Source organism: Gastrolobium bilobum, unplaced genomic scaffold (assembly GCF_033153095.1).
Source record: "Gastrolobium bilobum isolate Gb01-03AN ecotype WA unplaced genomic scaffold, APGP_CSIRO_Gbil_v1 utg7354, whole genome shotgun sequence".
In the NCBI taxonomy this organism is placed as follows: Eukaryota; Viridiplantae; Streptophyta; class Magnoliopsida; order Fabales; family Fabaceae; genus Gastrolobium; species Gastrolobium bilobum.
This window is the reverse complement of record NW_026897788.1, coordinates 244,394-267,904: the sequence shown is the minus strand read 5'-3', so window position 1 is coordinate 267,904 and position 23,511 is coordinate 244,394. Positions and strand designations below refer to the sequence as shown.

Here is a 23,511-nt window from a genome sequence, read left to right as displayed (position 1 = left end):
TTTCGGGTGTCGATTCGATTCATTCATGCATGTAACCCCCCGGTGGAAGCCTGTCAGGAGTCGCTCCTTGTTCATGCCTCTTTGCACCGGCGATCACTCCCCGCCCTCGTCAGTGCTTGGGATGTTACATGTCCACCAGCTTCCGCCTGGTTCGTCCTCGAACCACACCGTACTGGATGAGAGGCCTGCTCTAATACCACTTGTGCCCGACCGCTTCAAGAATCAATGACTATCCCCACATACTAACACCAGACTTTTCAGTGTGCTTTTTCCTCACTTGCACACTTCTCGGGAAAACTTCTCAGGAGGTCACCCATCCCAGAATTGCTCCAAGACAAAGCACGCTGAAAAGTCTCGTGTTAGTGTGTGGGGACAGTCGTTGATCCTTGCAAGTTGCCAGGCGTTACAAGTGGTATGTCTAAAACAAGAACCCAACTGGATATTTTATCCCTCACTTCTCTTCTATAAATTTTGCTAAATTCATATTGATAAACCCTTGGTTTACCATGTTTTTAGGCTAATTTATACAAAGATTACAAAGTGAATTGCATGGAAATTAGGGTTTTATATTAATAAATCATAAAGATTGGATTTTTATCTAACATCTTGTAATCTTGCTTAATTCAAAGGTATTTTTGACAAAAAAGAATGCTTAATGGAGGGAAAGGAATGCAAGGAGATGGTTGAAGACCAAAGAAAGCAAGTTACAAGTATTCATATGCTGATGGAGAGCGTTTTAGTGCTCAACAGCGCGTTAAAACGCTCTAATGAAGAAAAATGGAAAAACTCCACTGGAGTAGCGCGTTTTAGCGCCCAACAGCGCGCTAAAACCCGCTGACAGCCACAAATTTTCTCTCGAAGAGAGCGTTTTAGCGCCCTCTTGAGCGTTTAAACGCCCTAAGGCAAACAGAACATATGAAGAGAGCATTTAAACGCCCTAAGGCAAACAGAATCATACGAAGAGAGCGTTTTAGCGCTCTAATGGGCGCTAAAACGTGGTAATACATCCAATTACAAGCCCATGGTAGATTTTGTATCTCAATCAAGATATGAACAAGGATTTTAGGGAAATGTGAATAAAAATTAAAAAAGATATGTTTCTCCTCTATAAATAAAGGGCCTTGGGACCAATAAGGGGGATTTTCCAACGGAGAAAGTTTGAGGAAACAAGAGGAGAAATCTTGTTGCGGAGCATTGGAGCACTGAGGAGTCAAGACAACATCACACCAATGGGGTCTTGGGGAATTATTTTCTTTCTTATTGTTTTTAATTTCAATATACTAGGCTAAGTTTTTATGTAGTTAGGGGTAGATGGAACCCAATTGAATCTTGTGTTATAAATTAAATTGTCTCTGAATTCTTCTCTTTTTATATTTGAATAAATTTATCTGTTTTTAATGCTTTCTATGAGTTTGCTCCTTATAGATTGATTTAGGGGAATTGTATGACAATAGGGATGTTGGTGCATGAACCCTGGTTTGATAAATTCATCATAATCCTTGTGATCTAGGGATAGACATAGGGTAATTGTGCAATCGTGAATTATTGATCTTAATGCATGTTTTCTTGGGGATTAACCGGGGAACTAGGGTTCTTCAAAGATCACATAGATTTTGGATAACAAGGAATTGAGCCTTAATTAACTTAGAAAGAATTTATTGGCAATATATTAAGAGCAGATTCTTGACTATTTAATTCATAGCATAAAGAGGATATATGGGGAAGTCGAAACCCTAACTACGCTTGTTTACATAAGTAAACAACTCATCTTTTTAAATTGCTTTTTAAATCTGAATTTACATGCTATTGATTGTTTTTTATTTAAATTCTCATCTCAATCTTGGTTGTCCAACTAAACTGTAATTAGTGAACTAGTGCTTGAAAATCAATCCTCGTGGAAATAATCTCGTATTCCGGTACACTTTATTACTTCACGACCGGTGCACTTGTCGAGTCGCAACACATATATTTGAAAATCCTTTCATTTGCACGTAATTTACGAAGGTTTTTTTATCTATAAAGATGGGGGAAATATGGTAATAAGCTGTAGGGAAGCAATAAAGGTGGGGGCTTAAGAGAAAGAAGAGCAAAGGACTATGGAAACTCAAACATGCAATAGGTTGACAAGAAACATGTAAAAAGTGAGGGCACTTTTAGTACGAATACAATTTATACTATGTACTACCGGTAGTAGATAGTGTAAATTACAAAAGTCGTTTTTTCTCTCTCTCTCCAGTACAAAGATAGATGATGTGGCGCGTTTTTATTGGCTAGTCGTACCTACATCAGTTGTATTCTAGATTAAATTGTGCTTAAAGAAACCACAGACCAACTTCATGGAAGTCTGTACTCTCTAGGATTCCAAGAGCTGGCATTCACTTAACTCTTAACGAATATTGATCATTAATTTGTTATTGCCATACAATTAATGAGAAAATGAACCCGAGTGTCATGTCATTATATCATAGTTATAGCAAGGGAAGTTATGCATTATTTGAAGGATGAAACCACTTATGTTACTTTGAGAAATTTTTAAAGGTACCTTACTTGGAAAAGGGATAAACAAATACCGTAGTCATGAAAACGGTGAAGCGCTTTAGCCCACTGATTCTCGTTATTGAAGTTCTTAGTAAAACGAGTAACTCAACAAAGAACATTTTCTTGAATACTTGGAACTGTTTTTTAGGTGTTTTGAGACTCTAGAACTGTGAAAAGAGCTTATGTTGTTGGAAACAATGGACAGGAGGAGACTATAATTTTGAAAGAGTACCAAAAAAAAAAAAAAAACAAATGCATGAACTTCGAATTTGATCTCACAAAGATTATTCATATTAGCATTTCTAATTGTATTTAACCGATAAGTAATTACATGCACCCAAGTTTCATATAAATATAACACAGATATAAGCTAGGGAGCCATGCAGAGTTGTGCATTGGTTGAAGGATCAAAACACTGATTGTTATGGACCTGAGAAATGTCCATATTCTAGAAGGATCAATAAAGGACAGCACAAAAGGAAAGGAATCTCCTATTAATGACAATCCTATCCAGACAGCTAAGCAGTTGGACTTGGGCCCCCAATATTCCTAAGAGGCCCAGAAGTACACTCCTTCAGGTAACCCATCTATAAATAAGGGATTAAACCAATAAGGTATGGACACTCTCTAAACCCTCTCTCTTAGTTTGTCACTGTGCACACACCCCACGTCTTGACTATGTCGATTATTATTGTGCACAGTAATCAGTCTATCATCAAAGATATCTCATTCATAGATACCTGAGAGAGGGCACATAAATTCTACATAAAATATACCAGCCACCGGCTGGACATCTCTGTCTTTCAGATAGAACACTGATATTACTCTGAGAAAACTTCAATAAACAAGACCACTCGTAGTAATTCGAACGGTTAAGCACCTTAATCCACTGATTTTCTTTAATGAAGTTCTCAAGTAAAACACATAACTTACTAAAGAAACATATGATCTGAATACTTTTCATTGTGCTTTATATTGGAAGAAACACTTGCTAATCAACAATCTTAGGTGTTGTGGCTGTTGTGAACTCATAGTAGCTCTTGACCATTCTAGACAAATTATGTTATTGGAAGCAAAAGACGTGAAGAGAATAAACTTGGAAGACTATATGTACTAGATAATCTGTTCCACTTCAACAACAAAGACAAACTTTGAACTAACAAAAGTGAAAGGTTATTCATATTAACATTACTGATTGTGGTTCACATATGATAATTAATAGCTGATTACAACAGAGGCATAAACAAATTAAAAATCCAGAATAGAGAAGTTTCCTAGTGCTGCACTTGAGCTTGACAGTGAGTTTCAGATTCTGAAACCCTTTTCTTGTACTGAGCAATGAGAGCTGTAGCCCTCATATCAATGACAGGATCAGCTACCCCATATAGACCACCATCCTCATCACTAACTTTGGTCCATTGCTTTGGCCCATCATCATAAGCATGATTATACCCTCCTCCTCCTCCTCCTCCTCCTCCTCTTTGCCTATTGTTAGATTTGAAAATGTTGAAAACAGACCTGAAAGAGGAAGACTTCCTTTGCCTGTTGCCTCCCATGAATGACTCTTGGCTATTGAAAACACTATTTGGCTAATGAGAATATTAGCCTTAGTGTGACAAGGAAGGAATTGAATGAATTGTCTTGTTTGTGTTCCAACTTGCAGACTTCAATTTATATAGTACTAGACCTCCTTTGTTAGCCTTAGTGTGACAAGGGAATCTGATTCAAACAGCAGGTGAGTCCAATATTCATGGTCCAAACAATCTCACATGGAACACAGTAAACAATGATTCAACTTTTGGGGAAGGCACATTTTCTGTGGTCCGCTGGTTTAATTTGTTGCTTGACTTGAGTAGTCATTTGGTTGGTGTTGGTTCTGTTTCTTGCTCAATGATGCACATTTGTTGGACCTTTCAATTGCCTCTTTAGTTTTAGATTCAAGTTGTTGTTGGCACTATTTACTTTTTGTCAGAAACATTTTACTGTTTCTGCATGAATTTGTGTACATGCTGAACTAGACAGATACCTAATAGATTTGATTTCTACTAATCAGGGTAATCAAATTGTCCTTCTTTCTCTCTTCAGTCCTTTACTGGTTGGATATTATTGGCAACTGTTGAAAATGCAACTTTTTAACTAAATTTATCAAAGGAGCTAGATTTATGACCATAATAACTTTAACTAACCTACAAATTCTAGAACTAAAATATCTGGTAAGATCTAGATCAATCTTTTAAAGTGCAAGACTACACTAGACATCAAATTTAATTATAACCTAAGAAGAACATTCTCACAGCTAGATGTGGAAGCATATAATGTATAATTGTTATAGCAATAAAATAAGATCACAAGAGCCTGTTTATGTTGTACAAATGGCAGTGCCGGTATAAAATGAACAGGGAAACGCATTTATTTAAGTTACTTACTTGTTTACGTTATTATAAACATGGCAAAACAAAATATAGTAATTTGGTGTGAAGAATAAAGTTAATGAGTAATTAATTGAGTGAAGAGCGAAGAAAGGTAGTCAAGAATAGCTTTATTGATTTTGGTTCATGCACATCACAAGAGAGTAAGGTTTAGGGGCTTTTAAAATTTCTCAAAACAAAAGTTGATTCTCCTTTTCTTCCAAGCTATTCTCTTCCCATAGAAAGTCCTCAGTGGGTGCCAACTTAAGGAAAAAGGTTCATACTTTAATATATACTAAATTAACCACCATTAGAACTTTTAACTTGCCGAGTACTTAACCCAAATAAGCAGCAAACAAGGGTATCGCTGTTATATGGAAATAAACTTTCCCTTTTCTTCTATCACTGCATGCAAGTTGTCAAGTTAGGGAATCTTAAAAAAAAAATATCTAAATTTAAATATTAGTAAGGGCCAGAGTTTGGCATACCCAACTTGTAAACTCTTAAGACACGTACCTCTATTATATTCTTTCTTTGCATTAGAACTGCTATCTTAAGTCATTGTGATTATGCTCCCTTGCTGTAATCACATTTAAGCTTTAAAAGTTAGCAGAATAATAACGTGAGTTTTGTGTTTGGTACTTAAATCACACGCTTTGCATAATTCTAGAACAATAAAATCAAACACTCTCCGTAAAAGGACATTAAGGCAGTAATAGTTAGTAAAGTAAGTCTCACCAAAATAGAATTGGGTTGGGTGGAATCAATATAAATATATATAAGGGAAATATTACTCTCCTTTTACATGAGGTAACTTATCTCATTTTCTCTCACTTCGATTTTCGCACCCCATTTTTTTCTTCTTTTTCTTTTTTCTTGTAATGGTGGGACCCACCCATTTTCTCTCTACCACATAAGATAACTATCTTATGTGGAAGGAGATTAATAAAACCCTATATATAATGAACAAAGTTGCTGTCTAGTTATATATGTTGCTTATCCTCTAGAAGCCAATAATGAAAGCAGGATTCGGTGAAAGCAATGAGTCTTATAATTGAGACTCCACCTTTTATAGGATTGTTACATCTTGTCGCATTCTCTACTCTTTAATCTTCCACCATCGAGAAAAAAAACAATGAAATTCTACCTTTTAAATTATGTGACTGCCCAAATATGCATGGATGCATGTGTATCAATTAGTATGGAATTATTTCAACTTAACCAGTGGTCTTGAGTTTGAATTTGAATACGTAACTGCGTTAAAAATTTGGTAAGGTAGACTTTGTCACTCTTGTGGTTCGGTGTGAACATGTTTTCCTAATCATTAAATTTTTTTTGGTTTCAGCTTAATCAACTAGAATTTGCAACAATAGTTGTAGTGAAAGGTTACTTTGAATCTGAAATAAATACAATACCCACCAAAGCAAGGTGGTAAAGGACATTTAAATTGTCTAATGGTTGGTTACTTTTAGTCCAAACGTTTCAAGGCTTCAAGCCTAAAACAAGGAGATTGTTTTTAATGTTATAATTTATTGTTTTGCTTTTGTAATTCCCTGTCTGATATATATCCACTATCAAATTTGTACGAATCTTGTGATTTTACTTTCAAATATTCGCATCTTAAAAGATAAGTTATATAATAATTATGTTAAAGGATCGTCTATTTGTTTTTAAAGTTTGCTACATACTTTTCCTAAGAAGATTAATCGAAAAACAAGGACCCAATAGATTAATGAAAAGGAAAAAGAGCTTGGCTCTTAAAAAGCTAAACTAGGAACCAAACCCCGAAAACTAAAAGTAAAACTAATCTTTCTTTTTTTTTGGATTACTTTCGGGTATTCTCACGGCCGATAGCCATGAGACTAATCCATCGCCCCAGGTCAGCGCATAAAGCGGTAAAGAGCTGGCCACGAAATGTTTTCCATTCACAAGAGTTGAGATTCGAACCCCCAACCACTTGCTTAAGGGACGAGATGCTGAACCATCACGCCCATCCACGTGGTTAACTAAAACTAATCCTGTTCAAAGTGACTGATTCATTATATATAACCTTACGATATATTTAACAACATTTTAATTAATTATTAATTATCAAATCAATTGTAAAATTTTATTAAATGAAAAGTAATTAATCAACTATTAACTATTAACATTATATGAAATTAATTAATTACAAATATACTTTTATTCTCTAACTTTTTTATTCGTCAAAATTATTTCTTAACTTTTTTATGTTTCACATAAGTTCTCTTAGTTATTAAATAAAATATAATGTTTTCGTGTAAACTACTTCTATTAATATTGCTGATAGATTAGTCATATATACCTAACCCCTCTGTAGCATTAATGACATTTTTGCCATCTAAATTCACGGCACTATCTTCAGAAAAATAGTGTTAATTTAAAATTTTAAACAAAAATAATGAAAAGGTGAATTTGAAAACTAAAAATAAGTTAGAGGACAAAGGTAAAAAAAAATTCCAAAGTGATTGTATATAAAATTTTAAGAAATTATATTTTAGAAAAAAATAAAGAATAATAATTGCAAAATATTTTTATGTCCTAAAAAAATTCACTTAACATGTCAAAATAAATATAATGACCTATATGTGTATACAGAGTTAAAAAAAATGCATCTACATATTTACAATCAAATAAAACAAAATAAAGTCATATAATTATTAAGTTATAAATATGAATATCTCTATTATATTTTATAAGATTATAAGCAATAAATTCATTGTGCACTAATTTTTCAATTTAAGATTCTTTTTTAAATATTTAATTGTAAGGTTCTATATCAAGTTACTGATTGAAATATGTACAAAATATTTGTTCAATAAGTAAAAATTATTGTTATAAATATTAAATTTAAACAACACGTGTAATTTATTCTTTAAATTTGTACTTGTTTAGTAGCATTAAGTTACAAACAACTTTGTCTACCAAAAAAAAAAAAGTTACAAACAACTTGACAAATATAATACTATCAATTATATTAAAAATTTGTTATGATATAATATAATCTAATCATAAACCAACCCAACTTAACTAGCTTGCAAATTAATTATTGCCCGCCAATTGGTTGATTTGCTTTTGAATTAGAGGATGTAAAATTATTATTGGATTGCCTTTTGGTTGAGCCTGAACCATTAGAACTTATCTAATTTTTTAAAATAAAATTTTGGGTCAAGCCAACCTATGGGTTTAGGTTGAGCAGGAAAGCAAACCAACCCAATCTGTGTTATATTCATAAGGTTGATAACTAATTAGTTAAAATCTTCTTCTAGTCCTCAAAATCTTAATTTAGTTTCAAATGTTTATTTGCACTAATTTTGTTTAAAAGTTATGGAATTGTATCAATATTATTCTTTTTTATTAAAAGTTCATTTTAATTGTATCAACAAAAAAAGTTCATCTTAATTGTATAACAAAAAAGTTCATCTTAATAAACTTTTAAAATAGTGCTTATATGATATGACTTTTTCTAAAGTTCTTTTTTTTTTCAAAATTAGTATTTTCATCTCTCTCTTTTTGCAAGTATTTTGTATTTTCATCTTCTTTTTGGTAAAAAGTATCTTCATGTTTTTAAAAATTACGACAACTTTTTTTTTTAGTGTTCACTTTTCTGATAAAATTATGTAACTATTAAAACTTAAAAAAGAAACATTTAATTGCAAAAAAATGTCTTATATTTGTTCTAGATCCTTGCTGGAAACTGAATTTGTCGGCTAGCATAGTCACAGGATGCAAACAAATTTACGTGCACAAGTAACATGTATCATAATCAATAACACAAGAAGTTTTTTTTTTCCCACTTTTGTAACCATTCAATATTTTCCATAAGCAAATGTTAAACGTAACGTATTGCAATGCATGCAACTATTTTTAATAATCACAAGTTCACACAAAAACCACATTTTTAACCTTTCTGGGACCAATTTACATCCATTTTGCTCTTTTACTCTCCCTGGTTTCTTTAGCACACGATGTCAATAACCATATGCGCTGGCAAATCATCATATGGATAAAGAATATAAATAGATCAGAAATTTTAAGTCATTCATTGCCATCCTTATTTTTATAGCACATAAGGGTATATAATCTACAGTACAACACAGCATTTTCAAGTTCAAGCATACAATACTTCAAGACGGGTAGTTTCACGTATGAGTACATATATGAATCCATAAAGTAAACCTGCACCATAGTAGTTACAAGAGAGCTTATTTACAATACACTAACAAGCTTATTAAAATATTCCCTACATAATCTCCCAGAAGTCTCATTAGGCAGCTTTAGCAAAACCAATTTGGAGATTCCCATAATCAAAGACGGTGTGATATACCCTCATGAAAATATCGCCAAGAATCCTGCAGGTAGATATTGACAGCAATATCAGAAAATTAAAAGAACGACAAAGCTTTTAGAACATAAGATATAATTCATAATTTCATATTATGCATGGTTGTTCTGTACTATGCAAGTTTATGCATATTAAATACAAAATGATGAAAGTTATGACAGTAACATACCAGAGAGGACCCCGTGGAGGAGCAATGTCAAAAGCAATAAACCCACTAAGGCAGACTTCTGCAATGCCTTCTCCAGTTTTCAAAATATACTGATAGTACAGAGCATTTTCAGAACCCAGATAAATAAATAATCAAGAGTTAGCAATAGGATATAGATAATAATACAATAATTTGTAGTTCAATATGCTCTTCAATTCAACTATGTGCCCACATCTTTTGTAAAGTTATAACTATTAGTTTTAACTTTTTCTTTGAACTTTGATTCCATATTTCTACCCAAAAGCCAAAAAATTCACAAATTATTGAAGCAGAAACTTCCTGACCCCAATGTTCTTTATAGGAGTATAATTATCTACCAAAGCCACATTGTAAGTAATTTATTAAAATTCCAAAACCTTACCTGCTCAGGAGTGAGGATGAAAGGTTTATCTCCAATAGTAAATGTAATGTTTGGCAATTTAGAAATGCTATTACAGTTTACTACCGACTCTCCATTTGGACTTGGCAAGCTCTCACACAGCTGCCAATGATCAAAGGAGAAGAAATTAATACATATAATGATATAAATCTAAACATCATCTTAGGTTTCTGGACAGGATGATTCAAAAGGAAATAGGCTTACCTGATTTATGTAGTTGAATACTATTTCCTTGGTTGACTTTTGTTTAAGTTGATTCTGGATCCAAATCACAAGCATCTGACAGGAAGAGCAAAGAGCAGTATCTTTGGCTGACAACTCTCTCTGTTCCTTTTCAGTCACCATCTCAATCCCATTGCTGCATAGCATAAGGATTCAAAGTAAATTTAGGAATCAAGAGTCTCATTCAGTCAAAATTCGATAGCATTATAAGCAAGAATAGGACCTAAACTCTTCCGGTGGCAAAAAAAAAAAAAAAATATGCTAGAAATTGTAACCAATGAAGGGTGGTATCAAGCCCTGAGTAATTGGTTGGTAATGGAGGTTCCTGGAAAAAGAAATTTCCAGATAACTCATGCATGTTGTATACTTAGAAATTGACATTCGAGCTCATAAACAGAATTATCAAGCATCCATCGAACATCTTCAAATTATTACCCAATTGAAGTGCAATGAAACAAATATGATGAAAAGGGCACACAAAACATTGATATATAAAAATGGTCATTAAAGAGAGAGAGAGAGAGAGAGAGAGAGAGAGAACTTCCTACCTCTTAGATTGATCCCCCCTGGGCTTAGCAGAACATAAACCAACTTGTGAACAAACATCAGCAGGCCGTACCTGCAAATCAAGATCAAACTCATTTAGGTCCAAGGAGTAAAATGCATAAGGTGAAAGAGAAGGTAAGGCAAATTAAGGTGAAAAGAAAAACTTAAAGGTGGGCAAGAGAATTTACCCCTGATACCAAGAGATCCCATATCAACTCTCCAAATTCAACAACAATTTCCTTACATTCTACACTCAGAACTCCTTCAGCTCCAATAGCATGGTTGATTTCAGTCACAACAGTCTGAAATTAATTATCAGTCAATAGAAAGTATACATGAAAAGCCACAACTCACGAGTGAGAAATTTTTGAAAAAATGTAAGCACATACGGTTGGACCAGCAAGCAAAGATGTTCCTGAATCCACAATAGCAGCACAGCCACCCTCACAAACACCTAAAAATAACATTGATACATTCTGCAATTAGATACACTTCACCATCAAAGCTTACGGCTACCAAAACACAGAAAGACATAAAGATACACTTTGTAGAGAGATCACATTTCTTTAAAATAGACAACAGTATGAGAGGCAAAAAAAACACTTCAATCCGGAAATATTTGCAAATATGTAAGGGTAAGACTGCATACAAGGATTGCCCTCTTATGGGCTATGACAAATGGGCCCAAGTCCAACAATGCAAAGGAGTCCATAGTAGTTAGATATAGGAGATAGATGTTGTTATATAGGGTGATTTGGGGGTGGGGTTTACTCAGGCATGAATTCAGAATTGGTTAGTGAGGAAATTGGGAGACTTCTAGGGAACTCTTCAGCCTAGGTCTGTTGGTTTGAGGGGGAATTGAGGTTTCTTGGGGTTTATTTTCTGCATATTAGTATATGTAAAAAGAGACATGGCCGCCATCATCTATAATTTTAGTGTTATTTTTCTAGTTCTATCAAATGGTATCAGAACCTTCCACTATACCTCCCGGTTGCAATCGAGCGGCGCGGGTGGTGACGCCGGCATTGCAATGTTCGCCTGGGGCTAGTAAAAGACTAGCGCAAAGCCAGCCCTCGTGGGCGTCGGGGCTGCGGAGCATGGTGGAATGTTACGATAGTATTGATGGGCTATGACAAATGGGCCCAAGTCCAACAATGCAAAGAAGCTCATAGTAGTTAGTTATAGGAGATAGATGTTGTTATATAGGGTGATTTAGGGGTGGGGTTTACGCAGGCATGAATTCAGAATTGGTTAGTGAGGAAATTGGGAGATCTCTAAGGAGCTCTTGAGCCTAGGTCTATTGGTTTGAGGGAGAGTTGAGGTTTCTTGGGGTTTATTTTCTGCATATTAGTATATGTAAAAAGAGGCATGGCCTCCATCATCTATAATTTCAGTGTCATTTTTCTGGTTCCATCAATTGATGGGCTATGACAAATGGGCCCAAGTCCAGCAATGCAAAGGAGTCCATAGTAGTTAGTTAGAGGAGATAGATGTTGTTATATAGGGTGATTTGGGGGTGGGGTTTACTCAGGCATAAATTCAGAATTGGTTAGTGAGGAAATTGGGAGACCTCTAGGGAACTCTTGAGCCTAGGTCTGTTGGTTTGAGGGGGAGTTGAGGTTTCTTGGGATTTATTTTCTGCATATTAGTGTTGGGTTTGCTCTTTTACTAAAGCCCAAATGGGTTATTAGTATGAGAAGAGCCCAAGGAACCTAGAGCCCAATGAGCTAGGGTTTCTTGGAATTGGAACCCATATAAATAGTACCTCTTAAGTCATCAGCCTCCAAGGTCTTTTTTGTGAGAAAGAGGCAAGCTCTGAATCTAATCAGTGCCCACACACTTCCCCTTCCTCCTCGAGAGATAGTTTGGAAGATCTGCCACAGTCCAACTTCAAGGAGGTTGTTCGTGCTGCGGCGCTGAGGTGAGCTGTTCGTGAAGAGGAATCCTACAAGGGAAGATTCTACACGAGACCTGCGCACCGAGAGGTAATTGTGAAACAAGGATGATTCGGTAAGCATACCAATGTACTAGGTCCTAAACCGCTTCCGCATAAATCTAAGATTTCCTTCAATTGGTATCAGAGCCTTGGCTGTACATTGGTGTGTGAATCTAGTTTCACTATTCATGTAATTAGTTTTGCTTCTTGAAATGTGGCACCTAGGGTTCTAGGATTATGGTATGAATCTAGCATGTGTATTTTATAATTCATTTTCATAAAAGTTTAAATTTTAATCGGTAAAAATGCTTTAATCCATGGTTAGGGTCTCTCGTGTATTTCTCGATTTGTAACAAGGAGGCTAATCTCATATGATTAGGTTTCCTCCTTGCTGTTTTTGTTTATTTTTGGAATTTCTGTGTATTTTTTCAATATTTTGTAAAAGTTCAAGATCAAGAAATCGCGAGGAAGATGCGCAGTCAGCAATGTCGGAGACTTTTCGAGGACTTAACGATCTCAGAATGGGGCGATCTATATATGGTTGGAAAGAGGACGGAAATACGAACGCAACGGTAGGTGGATCACCGCCATAGGAGCCTCAACGCTCCTCCACGCGCCTCCACAAGCGGCTGAGAGTGGTCGCCACTCTCCGGCAAATAATTGGAGAGTGAGGGAGCGTCCGGCCACCTTTTTGGGTGGTTCCGGCGGCGGTGCACTCGTATCTACGTGGCGGTCCTTCCCCTGGAGTTTCAACCTGATTTGACTTCGGGTGACGGCGCGGCAGACCTGACGGCTAGGGTTCCTCTTTCGCGTCCTAGGGTTTCTCGCCAAAGGATTGGGTCTTTGGGCTTTGGGCCCATGGAAACCCTAAAGGGGCTTGAGACAGATACTATGGGCTAGGCGAAAGTTGAATTCCAAAGTTGTAACATTTTATTTTATTTTCTTTAAAATAGGAAGGCCATGGATTAAAGTAATTATGATTTATTATTTAATGCTTTTATTGATTGGTATAAATTATATGATTGATAACATGCTTTATTGCGATAACATGCCATATAGAATAGGCGGTGCCATATTGTTGCATAACTTGTATGATTGCATGAGCATAATAGCTATTGTGTCTTCAGCGACTAGTATGATCGTTATTATGGGATTATTTTGATTTTAAATCATCCTAAGAAATTAATTGAATATTATTATGATTTTTATTAAAAATCTAGATTAATAATTGAATTAATTAATTTTGGATAATTAACATCAAGACAAATAATCGTTATGGAAATTATTTTGATTTCAAATTATCCTCATAAATGATAATTATTATGATTGTTGCAATCTAGATTAATAATTAAGTCAGCTATTTGGATGATTTAAATCTAGAAAAATAATTAGAGAAAATTTCCTAAGAGAATTCTTTTTATTTTGCGAGTAATTTGTGGGTTTTCTGAAATGGTCATGGAATAACACACGCTGCATACAACCTTCATGTATCATGATTGTTTGGAGCACACGCTGACGTAAAGTGACTGGATTTCAGGACCTTAATGCTTTCAAAATTATGTTAAGCTTAGTGCACGTTTATCGGCACTCTTACTTATATAGTTTTTGAAATCGAACAAAGGATACTATCAATTAAATAATTCTTGGAGAAATTAGAAAATGTTGCTTATGTTGAATGGAAGGAGATTTAAATTAAGAGATTAATTTAACCTTCAAGCGCATTATAGGACCATTAATAAAATAATCATGTGAAGTCCCATCGAATAAGCATGATTGGATTTTATTAGATTGGACTTAAATATCTATGGGAGGAGAATTAAATTAAGAAATTAATTTAACCTCCAGGCACATTGTGGGCCTATCAATAAAATAATCTTGTGAGGTCCCAACGGATAAGCATGATTGGATTTTATTGAGCCTTAATAATTTTAAAATTTTAATAAAGTATTGTGCGGCCCATCGTCGATAATACTAAGTTATTAAAGATAATTTTGAAATTAAACAATGAATTCGATTGGGCTTATGAAAATTCTCAAACAAAAATGTTGAATGGGTGAAGGTTTTAAAAATTAATTAATTTTAAAACCTGCGGGCTCCATTTGTGGGTTTATTAGTGAAATGGTTATCGCTGAAGCCCCATCGGATAAGGATAATCAGATTTCACTAGATTAAATCTTAATAATTTCAAAATTTTAGTAAAGTATTGTACGGCCCATCGTCGGCAATGCTTAGACACTAAGGATAATTTTGAAATTAAACAATGGTTAATTACATTCAACTTTGGTAAAATTGTTAACCCTCCCATCGAGGCTCTGGCAATGGCACTGAAGGCCCAAATAACAATTTTGGTTTTTACAAGTGACTTGCCCATCGTAAGCCTTGTAAAGATAAACTGAAGGATTGTTAACAATAAACAAGAGTAGTTATGAGAATCTACTCGCACTTCGTTTGTTTATTGCATTATTTGTTTGTAATTGTGTGCTTTATATGTTTTTCAGAAAATATCTTAGAAATGATTTTGAGTCGAAAACCTCTAGATGGTACCAACTATGAATAAGTGAAAAGCAAATTTTTTGATATTGTTCTAAAACATGGAAGCTAAAATTTGTTCTGACAATGCGAGGGCCATAGCAACCTGCAGAGGATGCGTCTTAGGAAACTAAGATGCATTTCTCAGATTAGGAAAGAGCAGGTATGGTAGTTCGTTGCTATATTATTGTCAGTCTTTCCAAATACTTGTAGAAACAAGTGTACATGATTAAGAGTGGAGTAGAAATGCTTCAGACTCTTAATGACATGTTTGCTGCGTCTAGCAGCTCTGCTAGACAGAATGCAGTCGGTGCAAGTTTTTGCTAAGAGTCTTGTTAAATCCAAAGGGAAACCCAAGGGTGGTAACAAGCACAAAATGACTTGGCTATCAGTTGTCAAACCAGTTGCTATGAAGAAGCCGCAAGGCAAGTTCTTCAAGTGCAGACTAAAGGGACACTGAAAGAAAAATTGCCCAGAGGTGATGAAAAGAACCAGACATGGGCATATCAAGGCCTGATCAGTGAATGAATTATTGATTCAGGAATCACTGATTATGTTTGTTACTCTTTGTAGTAGTTCAAATATAGCATACCTGTCAGCAATGGACATACATATTTTAAGCTTGAAAATGGAAACTTGTGTCTGCATTTGCAGTAGGACAAGTTATTTATACGACTATGGTTTTGAGTGACTGTTTATTTGTTCCGGATTTCAAGAGGAATTCAATTTTTGTTAGTTGTTTTGGTTAAAACATGGTTTGACAATGCAATTGATTCCTCAGTTACATTTCGAAGTTCATCTTCGTCTTGTTTTGTTCTGGTACATTGTTTAAATAGTCTTTATTACCTATGTCCTATACCCTTTTTAAATTTGTTATGTTGAATGGAAAGGATGATGAACAAGAACTTTCACCAAAGAAATAAAAGTTTCAAATGAAACATAACTTTGGCCTTTGTGATTGAGTCATATTATCTCAAGTAGGAAACATATTTTAGTTAAAAGAGGGACTGAAAGTTCAATAATCTTTTAACTAACAGCTACATGTTAGTCCTATTTGGAAGGTAAAGTGGCCAAGCAATCCTACAAGGGCCAAAAAGGTTTGCGCAACTATTCAACTGGAACTGGTACATACTAATGTATGTGGACCAATTAGCGTTCAGACCAGAAGAGGTGATGAGTACTTCATTATATGAATGTTTACTCTGGATTTGGACAGATGAACCAAGTGCGCCATAAGTCTAAAGCTTTTGGAAATTCCAAGAGGTTTAGTCTGAGGCAGAAAAGCATGTAGGTGTTCAAATCAAAAACACTTTGGTCTGACTAAAGTGTTGGCTACCTGTCTGGTAAGTTCAGGTCTTACCTGATTTAAGAGGGGATAGTTTTTGTAACTGTCAACTCTAAGAACGCGTTAGTTGAATGAAGTTGCAGTATGCAAAAATCAAACATTTCTAGACTTGGTGAAGATCATGTTCAGTTATTCATCTTTGTCAATGTTGTTCAAGGGAGATGCCTAAGAGAAGGAAATGTACCTTCTTAACTTGATTCCGTCAAAGTTTGTTGTAAAGACACCTAAAGAATTATGGAAAGGGTGCAAGCCCAGATCAAACCATATTCGGATTTAGGGTGCTACGGCACACGTCCTACAACAGCAGTCAAATGAGATGGAATCTTGTATGGAAGAGTGCATATCTTTTGGCTACCCTAAGAGAACTAGGGATGATTTCTTATTTAGTCTTAAGGACAAGATAATCTAAGTGAGCACTCACATGATTTTCTTAAAGGAGGACTAGATAAGAAATTATAAGCTCTTAAGTTAGGTTATTCTTGATGAGATTTATCTCAGATCAAGAATTTCCAGAATCTCTAGAAGCTTCATCCACTGTTCCCTTGATTGTTCAAGAGGGGATAGATATATCTCTAAGTGAACAAACAAGAGAACCATGATTGGAAATTCAACATGATAATATATAAGTGAAACTAGTAGAAATATTAGTATCACATGTAAAGGAACAATATCAAGGATAAGCGGATCCTCAAGAAATTGAAGATCCATCATTTGACCCACTCTTTGTTTTACCTATAAATACACAAGGTCTAGTGCAGTACATTCGTAGTGGGAGAGAACCTTGTTAACTCTCAAGTTGTTTCTTGTTGAGTGACATTGATCCTACTAGTTACGATAATGCACTAGAAGATGTTGTTGATCAAGTGTTGCTCAGGCTATGAACAATGAGATGAAATACTTGTATTTCAACTCCGTTCGGTCCTAGTAAAGACACCAAGAGGGGTAAAACCCACAAGGTGCATGTGGACATAAAAGGCAAAGAGAGGATGGACAGAAAGGTGAAAACCTTCAAAGCTAGCTTGGAGGCATTTTTTGCCAGACGCCATGCTTGAGTCTATCCAGATTCTCTTAGTTGCTATAAGTCTCAATTATGAGATTTCATTTTGGGAGTTGGATGTCAGGATATCTACATACAACAACCAAAAGGGTTTATAGCAAATGAGTAGGAACACACGGTATGCAAGTTGTGAAAGTCTATTTCATAGACTTAAGCAAGCATCCAGGTCTTGAAACATCAGTTTTGATCAGGTTATCAAAATTTTGATTTTGAGAGAACCTTGATGAATGATGTGTATTTGTATGTAAAGGATACAACGGAAGACAGTAGCTTTTCTGGTACTTTATGTAGATGATATGCTCCTTATTAGAAACAATGTGGAGGTAATATCAAGCATAAAGAGTTGGCTAAGTTAGTGTTTTGGTATGGAAGTACTGGGGAAGCCAATTATATTCTTGGTATAAAACTCTTATGAGGCCGGAAGAATAAGTTGTTGGCATCACCTCAGGCTACTTACATTGACAAAACCCAAAATTCAACATGAGAATTCTAAGAGAAGAATTATAATTCTCAGATGTGGAATTCATCTTCCTAAGGAGTGACCAAAGACTTCTAAGAAGGAAGAATGCATGAGCAAGATATCTTATGCTTTGGCAAAGGTAGACTCACGCATATCATGTTGGGCGTTAAACCAGACATCTGTCACGTAGTGGGAGTAGTGAGATAGTACCATTTTGAACCTAGAGGAATACTAGATTATTGTTAAGCATGTACTCAAGTATCTTTGGAGAACGAGAGATTATATGCTGGTATATTCTAGTGGGAGTCTTGAAAAGCTGAGTTTTCAAAAATTCAGTTATTTCAAGTGGATATTGACTCAAGAAAATCAACCTCGAGCTATGAGTTTTTCACTAAACTCAGATAGCATTAGAGGTGGATCTTGCAGACCCAGTTACTAAGAGTTTGCCTGAACTTGTGTTCGAGAGGCATGTTACTTCTTTGGGTCTTAGGAGGATCCCAGACTTGCATTAAGCAAGTGGGAGTTATTGGTTTTATTGTGCTCTTGGAATAAGACGATGAAACAATAAAATCATTTTCTGAATTTCATAAATAAGGTTTTATTTATTTATTTTGCGCACTATTTACAAACATAAAGGTTGTCCGAATCATTGTAAAATATTGGTGTGAATTAACATTCACATTGAAAGGATCAAGGAGAGATTTGATTAAGGTTGTTTTTCTGTCATAAGGTATCAAATCTCCAGTTAACTATAGTTATGGGATTGTTCTTAATCCTGAGTTTATTATAAATAGGTAATCAAATAGTTTTCATTCTTTGATTTACCAACGGGTGAGGTTCGATCTATTGACGGCCAATAACTCGGTATTTTGGGAGTGAGATTATTTGATTATCGGTATTTATGAGATAAACAACATTGTTTAAGAACAAAGAAGTTACCTGTAGAGAAACCTCCAATGAAAAAATCTCCCATTTCAATCTGAAAATGAAAATATTCATGTTAAGCTTTTCTACAAAAAACTGTACATTTAAAAAGAATTCCTGATCAAACTAACATTGTTTTGCTAACCTGCCAGTAACCTTTTTTAGTAACAGGAACATAAGTATGGCTTCCTTTGAAGTGCTTTGGATCAGAACCTCCAAAAACTAGTTCACCGCCATTTTTTGCTTTTGGATCCCCATTGAGCCAAAAAGAAAACGCCTTCTCACTTACAAGATCCTGCTCCACCATATTGTACCTGTGATTTATAATGGATAAGTAAATTAAAGGACATAAAAGATTCACCATACTCCATTCCAACATGGACATTAGATGCAAATGAAATAACAAAGGAAGGCTGAAACATACCATACTGGCACAGCATTTTCAACTGAGATCTCCTGAAACCCAAGCCCAAGTAATCCATCAAACTTGGCTAACACAAAGGAAAGACTTCCTTCTCGGGTTGCCTCGATGAAATCCTACATAAAAGGTTAATATAACAGCGAAGTCTCTTAATGTAGAAAGAGATTGGTAAACATATTAGAACGGGACAAAACATAACATATGGGTTCTATTTCAAGTTTGTTGCATTTTAAAAATATAACAGAACTAGACATAAGGTTACTAGTGTGCTACACTTTGATTTTACTTAAAGGATGGAATCAAAGAAAACAGAACAGAACAGAACTGTTCCATTCTATATGTCCGCTCACCAAACACCTAGGTATTGCTGCAAAAAAGTATAGTCTATCTTGGTGTGGGAGATCATGTATAAAGAAGCACTCACCTGATTCTTGACAACAACATTACCAACTTTGACATTATCTTGACTGAAAAAACCAGATATTGCTCCAGATCCATATGTTATTTTACAATGTGTTCCTGATTGACAAGTAGAAAGGATAATTTAAACATATTAAATGGCATGTATATGGCATAAGTACAACGTATTTTCACCACTATAATGAATATGAATAGTGAGAAGTGGGCATTACCATTTTTGGCATATGTTTTGGACTTCTTTGACTTGAACCAATTATGGGTATAGCAGGCCAGCTGTAAGAGAACATTAGTCAATAGGGAACGCTGATATGTAGTTATGTACATACTTGTGAAGACATAGGAGTTAAGTTAAACTCACAGAAAAATAGCACTTTGATGATGGAACCCAGAGGTTGGAACTACCAGTATCAAATATAACATTAAAGTTCTGTGGAGGTGTGCCAATTCCAATCTCTCCATAATATTGTGCATCCAAATAATTCTTCAAAGGTACTATGCCATCATCGGTTGGCTTACCAGTATACTGATCATATGAACCCAACACAGGTCTGCCTAATCTTAGCTTTTCTCTTACCATTCTAGCAGCTTTGATACTATGAAGATCTAGAGTTCTCTTCTTCAAACCAATTCTCATAAGTCCAGAGGAGAAAGGAGGAAGAAGTGAGCATGTTAAAGCCCACAAGCAGAAAGCCAAGCACAAATACTTGTGCCCCATAGTCAGGACTCAGGGATAATCTGAGAGACAGGGTAATATGAAAGTAAGAAGAGCTGGGTATAGTCCCAATTTTACATAAAAAGCAGCAACCATGAAACAGGTAAGGAAATGGACAGTCAAATAGCCTATTATTATCCACATTAACAGAACCACAGATTTACCTTTTTCAGATTTGGTCAAAGTACGATCTTTATTTACAAACTTCATACCAAAGTTATTAATGAGATTATTAGAATGCATCCGGAATCACTTCTTATAAGTGGAATCTTGTGTGAGCAGCACTGCAGGCTTGTACCCTTTTGTCTTCTTCATCTTTTCACTATTTATTTTCAGCTTATTTATTCAACCCATAAATATAAAGCTCATGGAAAACAAACAGAGAAAAATATTTCCTTTTTTTTTTTTACTGTAACAATATCATACAGATTCCTGATATCCATATGTGGAATATTCGAATAGATGCTTCAAAAGAAAAAACAAAAAGGCCAAATAGGAGATGAAACTTGTTTACACAAATAACTTGAAGACAGGTCAAAACCAGTGGAAATCTGAAGATAATATATGGATGGAGATAAATCAACTGGCCTGAACTCACTATGATGATTACATAATTAAAGTTTTTCTCTTTTTCTCTTTTTTTGTTTGGTCATATATGATCAGAGATTATAAATTAAAAAAAAAAAAACAAACCTTTCTTAGCTTTAAGCTACCGCAGATGCTCCTGCAGCTCCTAGCTTTCTAGTAAGGTTCAAAGCTGAAATGGGATTACAGCAGAGAGTTCAGTTGAAGGTAATAACACGAACCCACAAATGTAGGAAAGTCGTCTAAGAACAGTAGAACATTTATAAATAAATATATTTACATTAAATATTAATTGTTATAAAAATATCTGCGATGACAAAATCGAGGATATGGTTTATCTTATTCATTTTTTTTTGGGAAAATGGTTTACTTAGTAATCACTTATCTTTCTGCGGTATTTTTCTTATCACATATGCTTCTGTGGTTTGTAAAATGGTATGTTTTTTATCACATATATACCTGTGGTTTCTTAATTTTTACAAAGCACAAAGTTGTGATAGAAAAAAAATCACAGGAATATAAATGATTCTGAAGTAAGCCGCAGGGACATTGCTTAACTTTTCCATTTTTTTTTTATACAGGTTTATCTTATTCTTAGATATCCACGCTCTTCTCAAGTTCGTGCAATATACTTTAGTTTAGTGGGTGTGAAATAGGGGTGTAAATAGGCTGGGCTGGGCTGGGTTTTGGCCATTCTGGCCCAAGCCTACGTCAAAAAAAATTCAGTCTATCTGGCCTACTGGCCTATTAAAGGCTTTATTTGTAGGCCAAGCCCGGCCCATTTTCAAAAATAAGAAAGCCTGACATGGCCTACAGGCCTTGTAGGCCTCCCACTATATATACTAAGCAAAAAAAAATAATTGTATAGAGCAAATAAAGTTTCATTCATGCATGCACTAGTACTTCTCATAAGAAAAAAATGACAAACAAGAAAGAGTCAACATAATACCTCAGCTCTAGAATGTATATCATAGAGGAATAGAGTCAAAGAAATGGGAAAAATAAAAAAAATACAATTACTGGATGCTGAAACAAAGTCTACAAGAGAATGTCATTCATCTAAAAATCTTTAAACCACCATCAAGACAAGGGAAAGAAGAGCATTATTGAAAGATCTTCATCAGTAACATCATAATCCAGCAAGGTACCCATTGCTCCATGGTATTAAGCTGCAACAGCATGTAAAATTTGGAGACATTAGACAAGTTTTCCTTTCGTAAAATAAAATAGCACAAAAAGTAAGAGATATTGGTATTTGGTACTTTGTGTCTTTGTCACATAAAATAAATATTATTATTATTTTATTTTAATAAATTAAATAGGCCAGCCTACAAGGCCGTAGGCCAGGCTTGACAAAATTGTCCTATGGCCTATTTATTAAAAAAGCCTTTTTATAAGCCTAAGCCTACTCTACTTTTCTGAAAGGCTGGGCTTAATGTAGGCTGGGCCGTAGGCTGGGCTGGGCCAGCCTGGCCCATTTACACCCCTAGTGTGAAAGTTTGACAAATGACTAGGCGTACGAAAACATCTAAAAGCTCGGATCTGGGTTGGGTTTGAGTTAGATTATAAGTGTTCTGAAGAGACCGCTAATAAATTAATAAGAGAAAAAAAAATTATCTATGATTCTCGGAAATATTATGAGAAAATAAATTTTTCAGAAATGTTATCAAAAAATTATTTGATAAGTCAAAATATTAATGAAAATATTTTTTTTAAGTTTTTTAAATCTATATTTGATTGATGATAAAATATTTTTATAAAATGAAAATATATGATGAATTTACGAAACTAACCTCCATCAATTCTGACTTTTAAAACACCATTATAAATAAAAAAACAAAAGTGGGTTTACGTAACAATATGATTACAATCAAAGAGTTGAAAAATCCCAGTCATGCATCCTATTTGCTTCTGTAAATGTGGGTTATCATCTGCTAAAGAATGTAGGAGTTTAGCAGTCATATCCACCTCTCTTCTTTCCCAATTCAACTCAACTTCTCAACTACCACAATCAATTGCAATTACTCCCTCTTCATAAAAGCTCTATCATTTGTTACTCTCAAATCTACAAGCACAACACTCGAAAGTGCCAACCCCTTCAAAAAAAGATTTCAAATTTTAATAATACTAACACAGCATCCGGGACTCAAAGAGCTCAAAACGGATCCTTATTCCTTATCATCTAAAAATACAATCCATTTTGATTAAAGATAAGTAAATGAGTCTCATTCCTCTTCCTTTACACTCAATTTTAGTACAGGTCAAAATTCATGTTGTCTCAACACAGATAGCAAGAAGTCAATGGAGCAGGTTTCCACATTTATGCAGTTCCATATGCAACATCCAGAAAGATGTTTCCTTCCCCAGCTGCAGATAAACAATACTCTTGCTAAATTACAAGGGCCGTTGTAATTTTTTTCATACAAAAAACCATCCGACTAATTTCATCAAATAC

At 34.8% G+C, this 23,511-nt stretch overlaps 1 protein-coding gene across 1 annotated transcript; it reads right to left on the bottom strand.

The window, feature by feature from the left end:
• Positions 1 to 8,995: 8,995 nt before the first annotated feature.
• LOC133310345 (aspartic proteinase-like) lies at positions 8,996 to 21,297 on the bottom strand. Its single transcript, XM_061511263.1, has 14 exons — positions 21,165 to 21,297; positions 20,118 to 20,494; positions 19,972 to 20,032; positions 19,764 to 19,858; positions 19,343 to 19,455; positions 19,064 to 19,232; positions 18,934 to 18,973; positions 11,057 to 11,121; positions 10,856 to 10,969; positions 10,670 to 10,740; positions 10,104 to 10,257; positions 9,882 to 10,001; positions 9,482 to 9,570; positions 8,996 to 9,319 (listed from the first exon to the last, which is right to left on the bottom strand). The coding sequence occupies exons 2-14, from the start codon at positions 20,472 to 20,474 to the stop codon at positions 9,235 to 9,237; spliced, it is 1,533 nt and encodes a 510-aa protein (XP_061367247.1). The 5' UTR covers positions 20,475 to 20,494; positions 21,165 to 21,297; the 3' UTR covers positions 8,996 to 9,234.
• Positions 21,298 to 23,511: the final 2,214 nt, after the last annotated feature.

Excerpts from the sequence above, each read along its gene's own strand:
- LOC133310345 (XM_061511263.1), bottom strand. The coding sequence starts at position 20,474 with ATGGGGCACAAGTATTTGTGCTTGGCTTTCTGCTTGTGGGCTTTAACA. Across the intron at positions 11,122-18,933 it reads CATTGGAGGTTTCTCTACAG|GTGTTTGTGAGGGTGGCTGT; the intron begins GTAACTTCTTTG and ends TGTTATTTTTAG. Across the intron at positions 9,571-9,881 it reads TCATCCTCACTCCTGAGCAG|TATATTTTGAAAACTGGAGA; the intron begins GTAAGGTTTTGG and ends CTGTACTATCAG.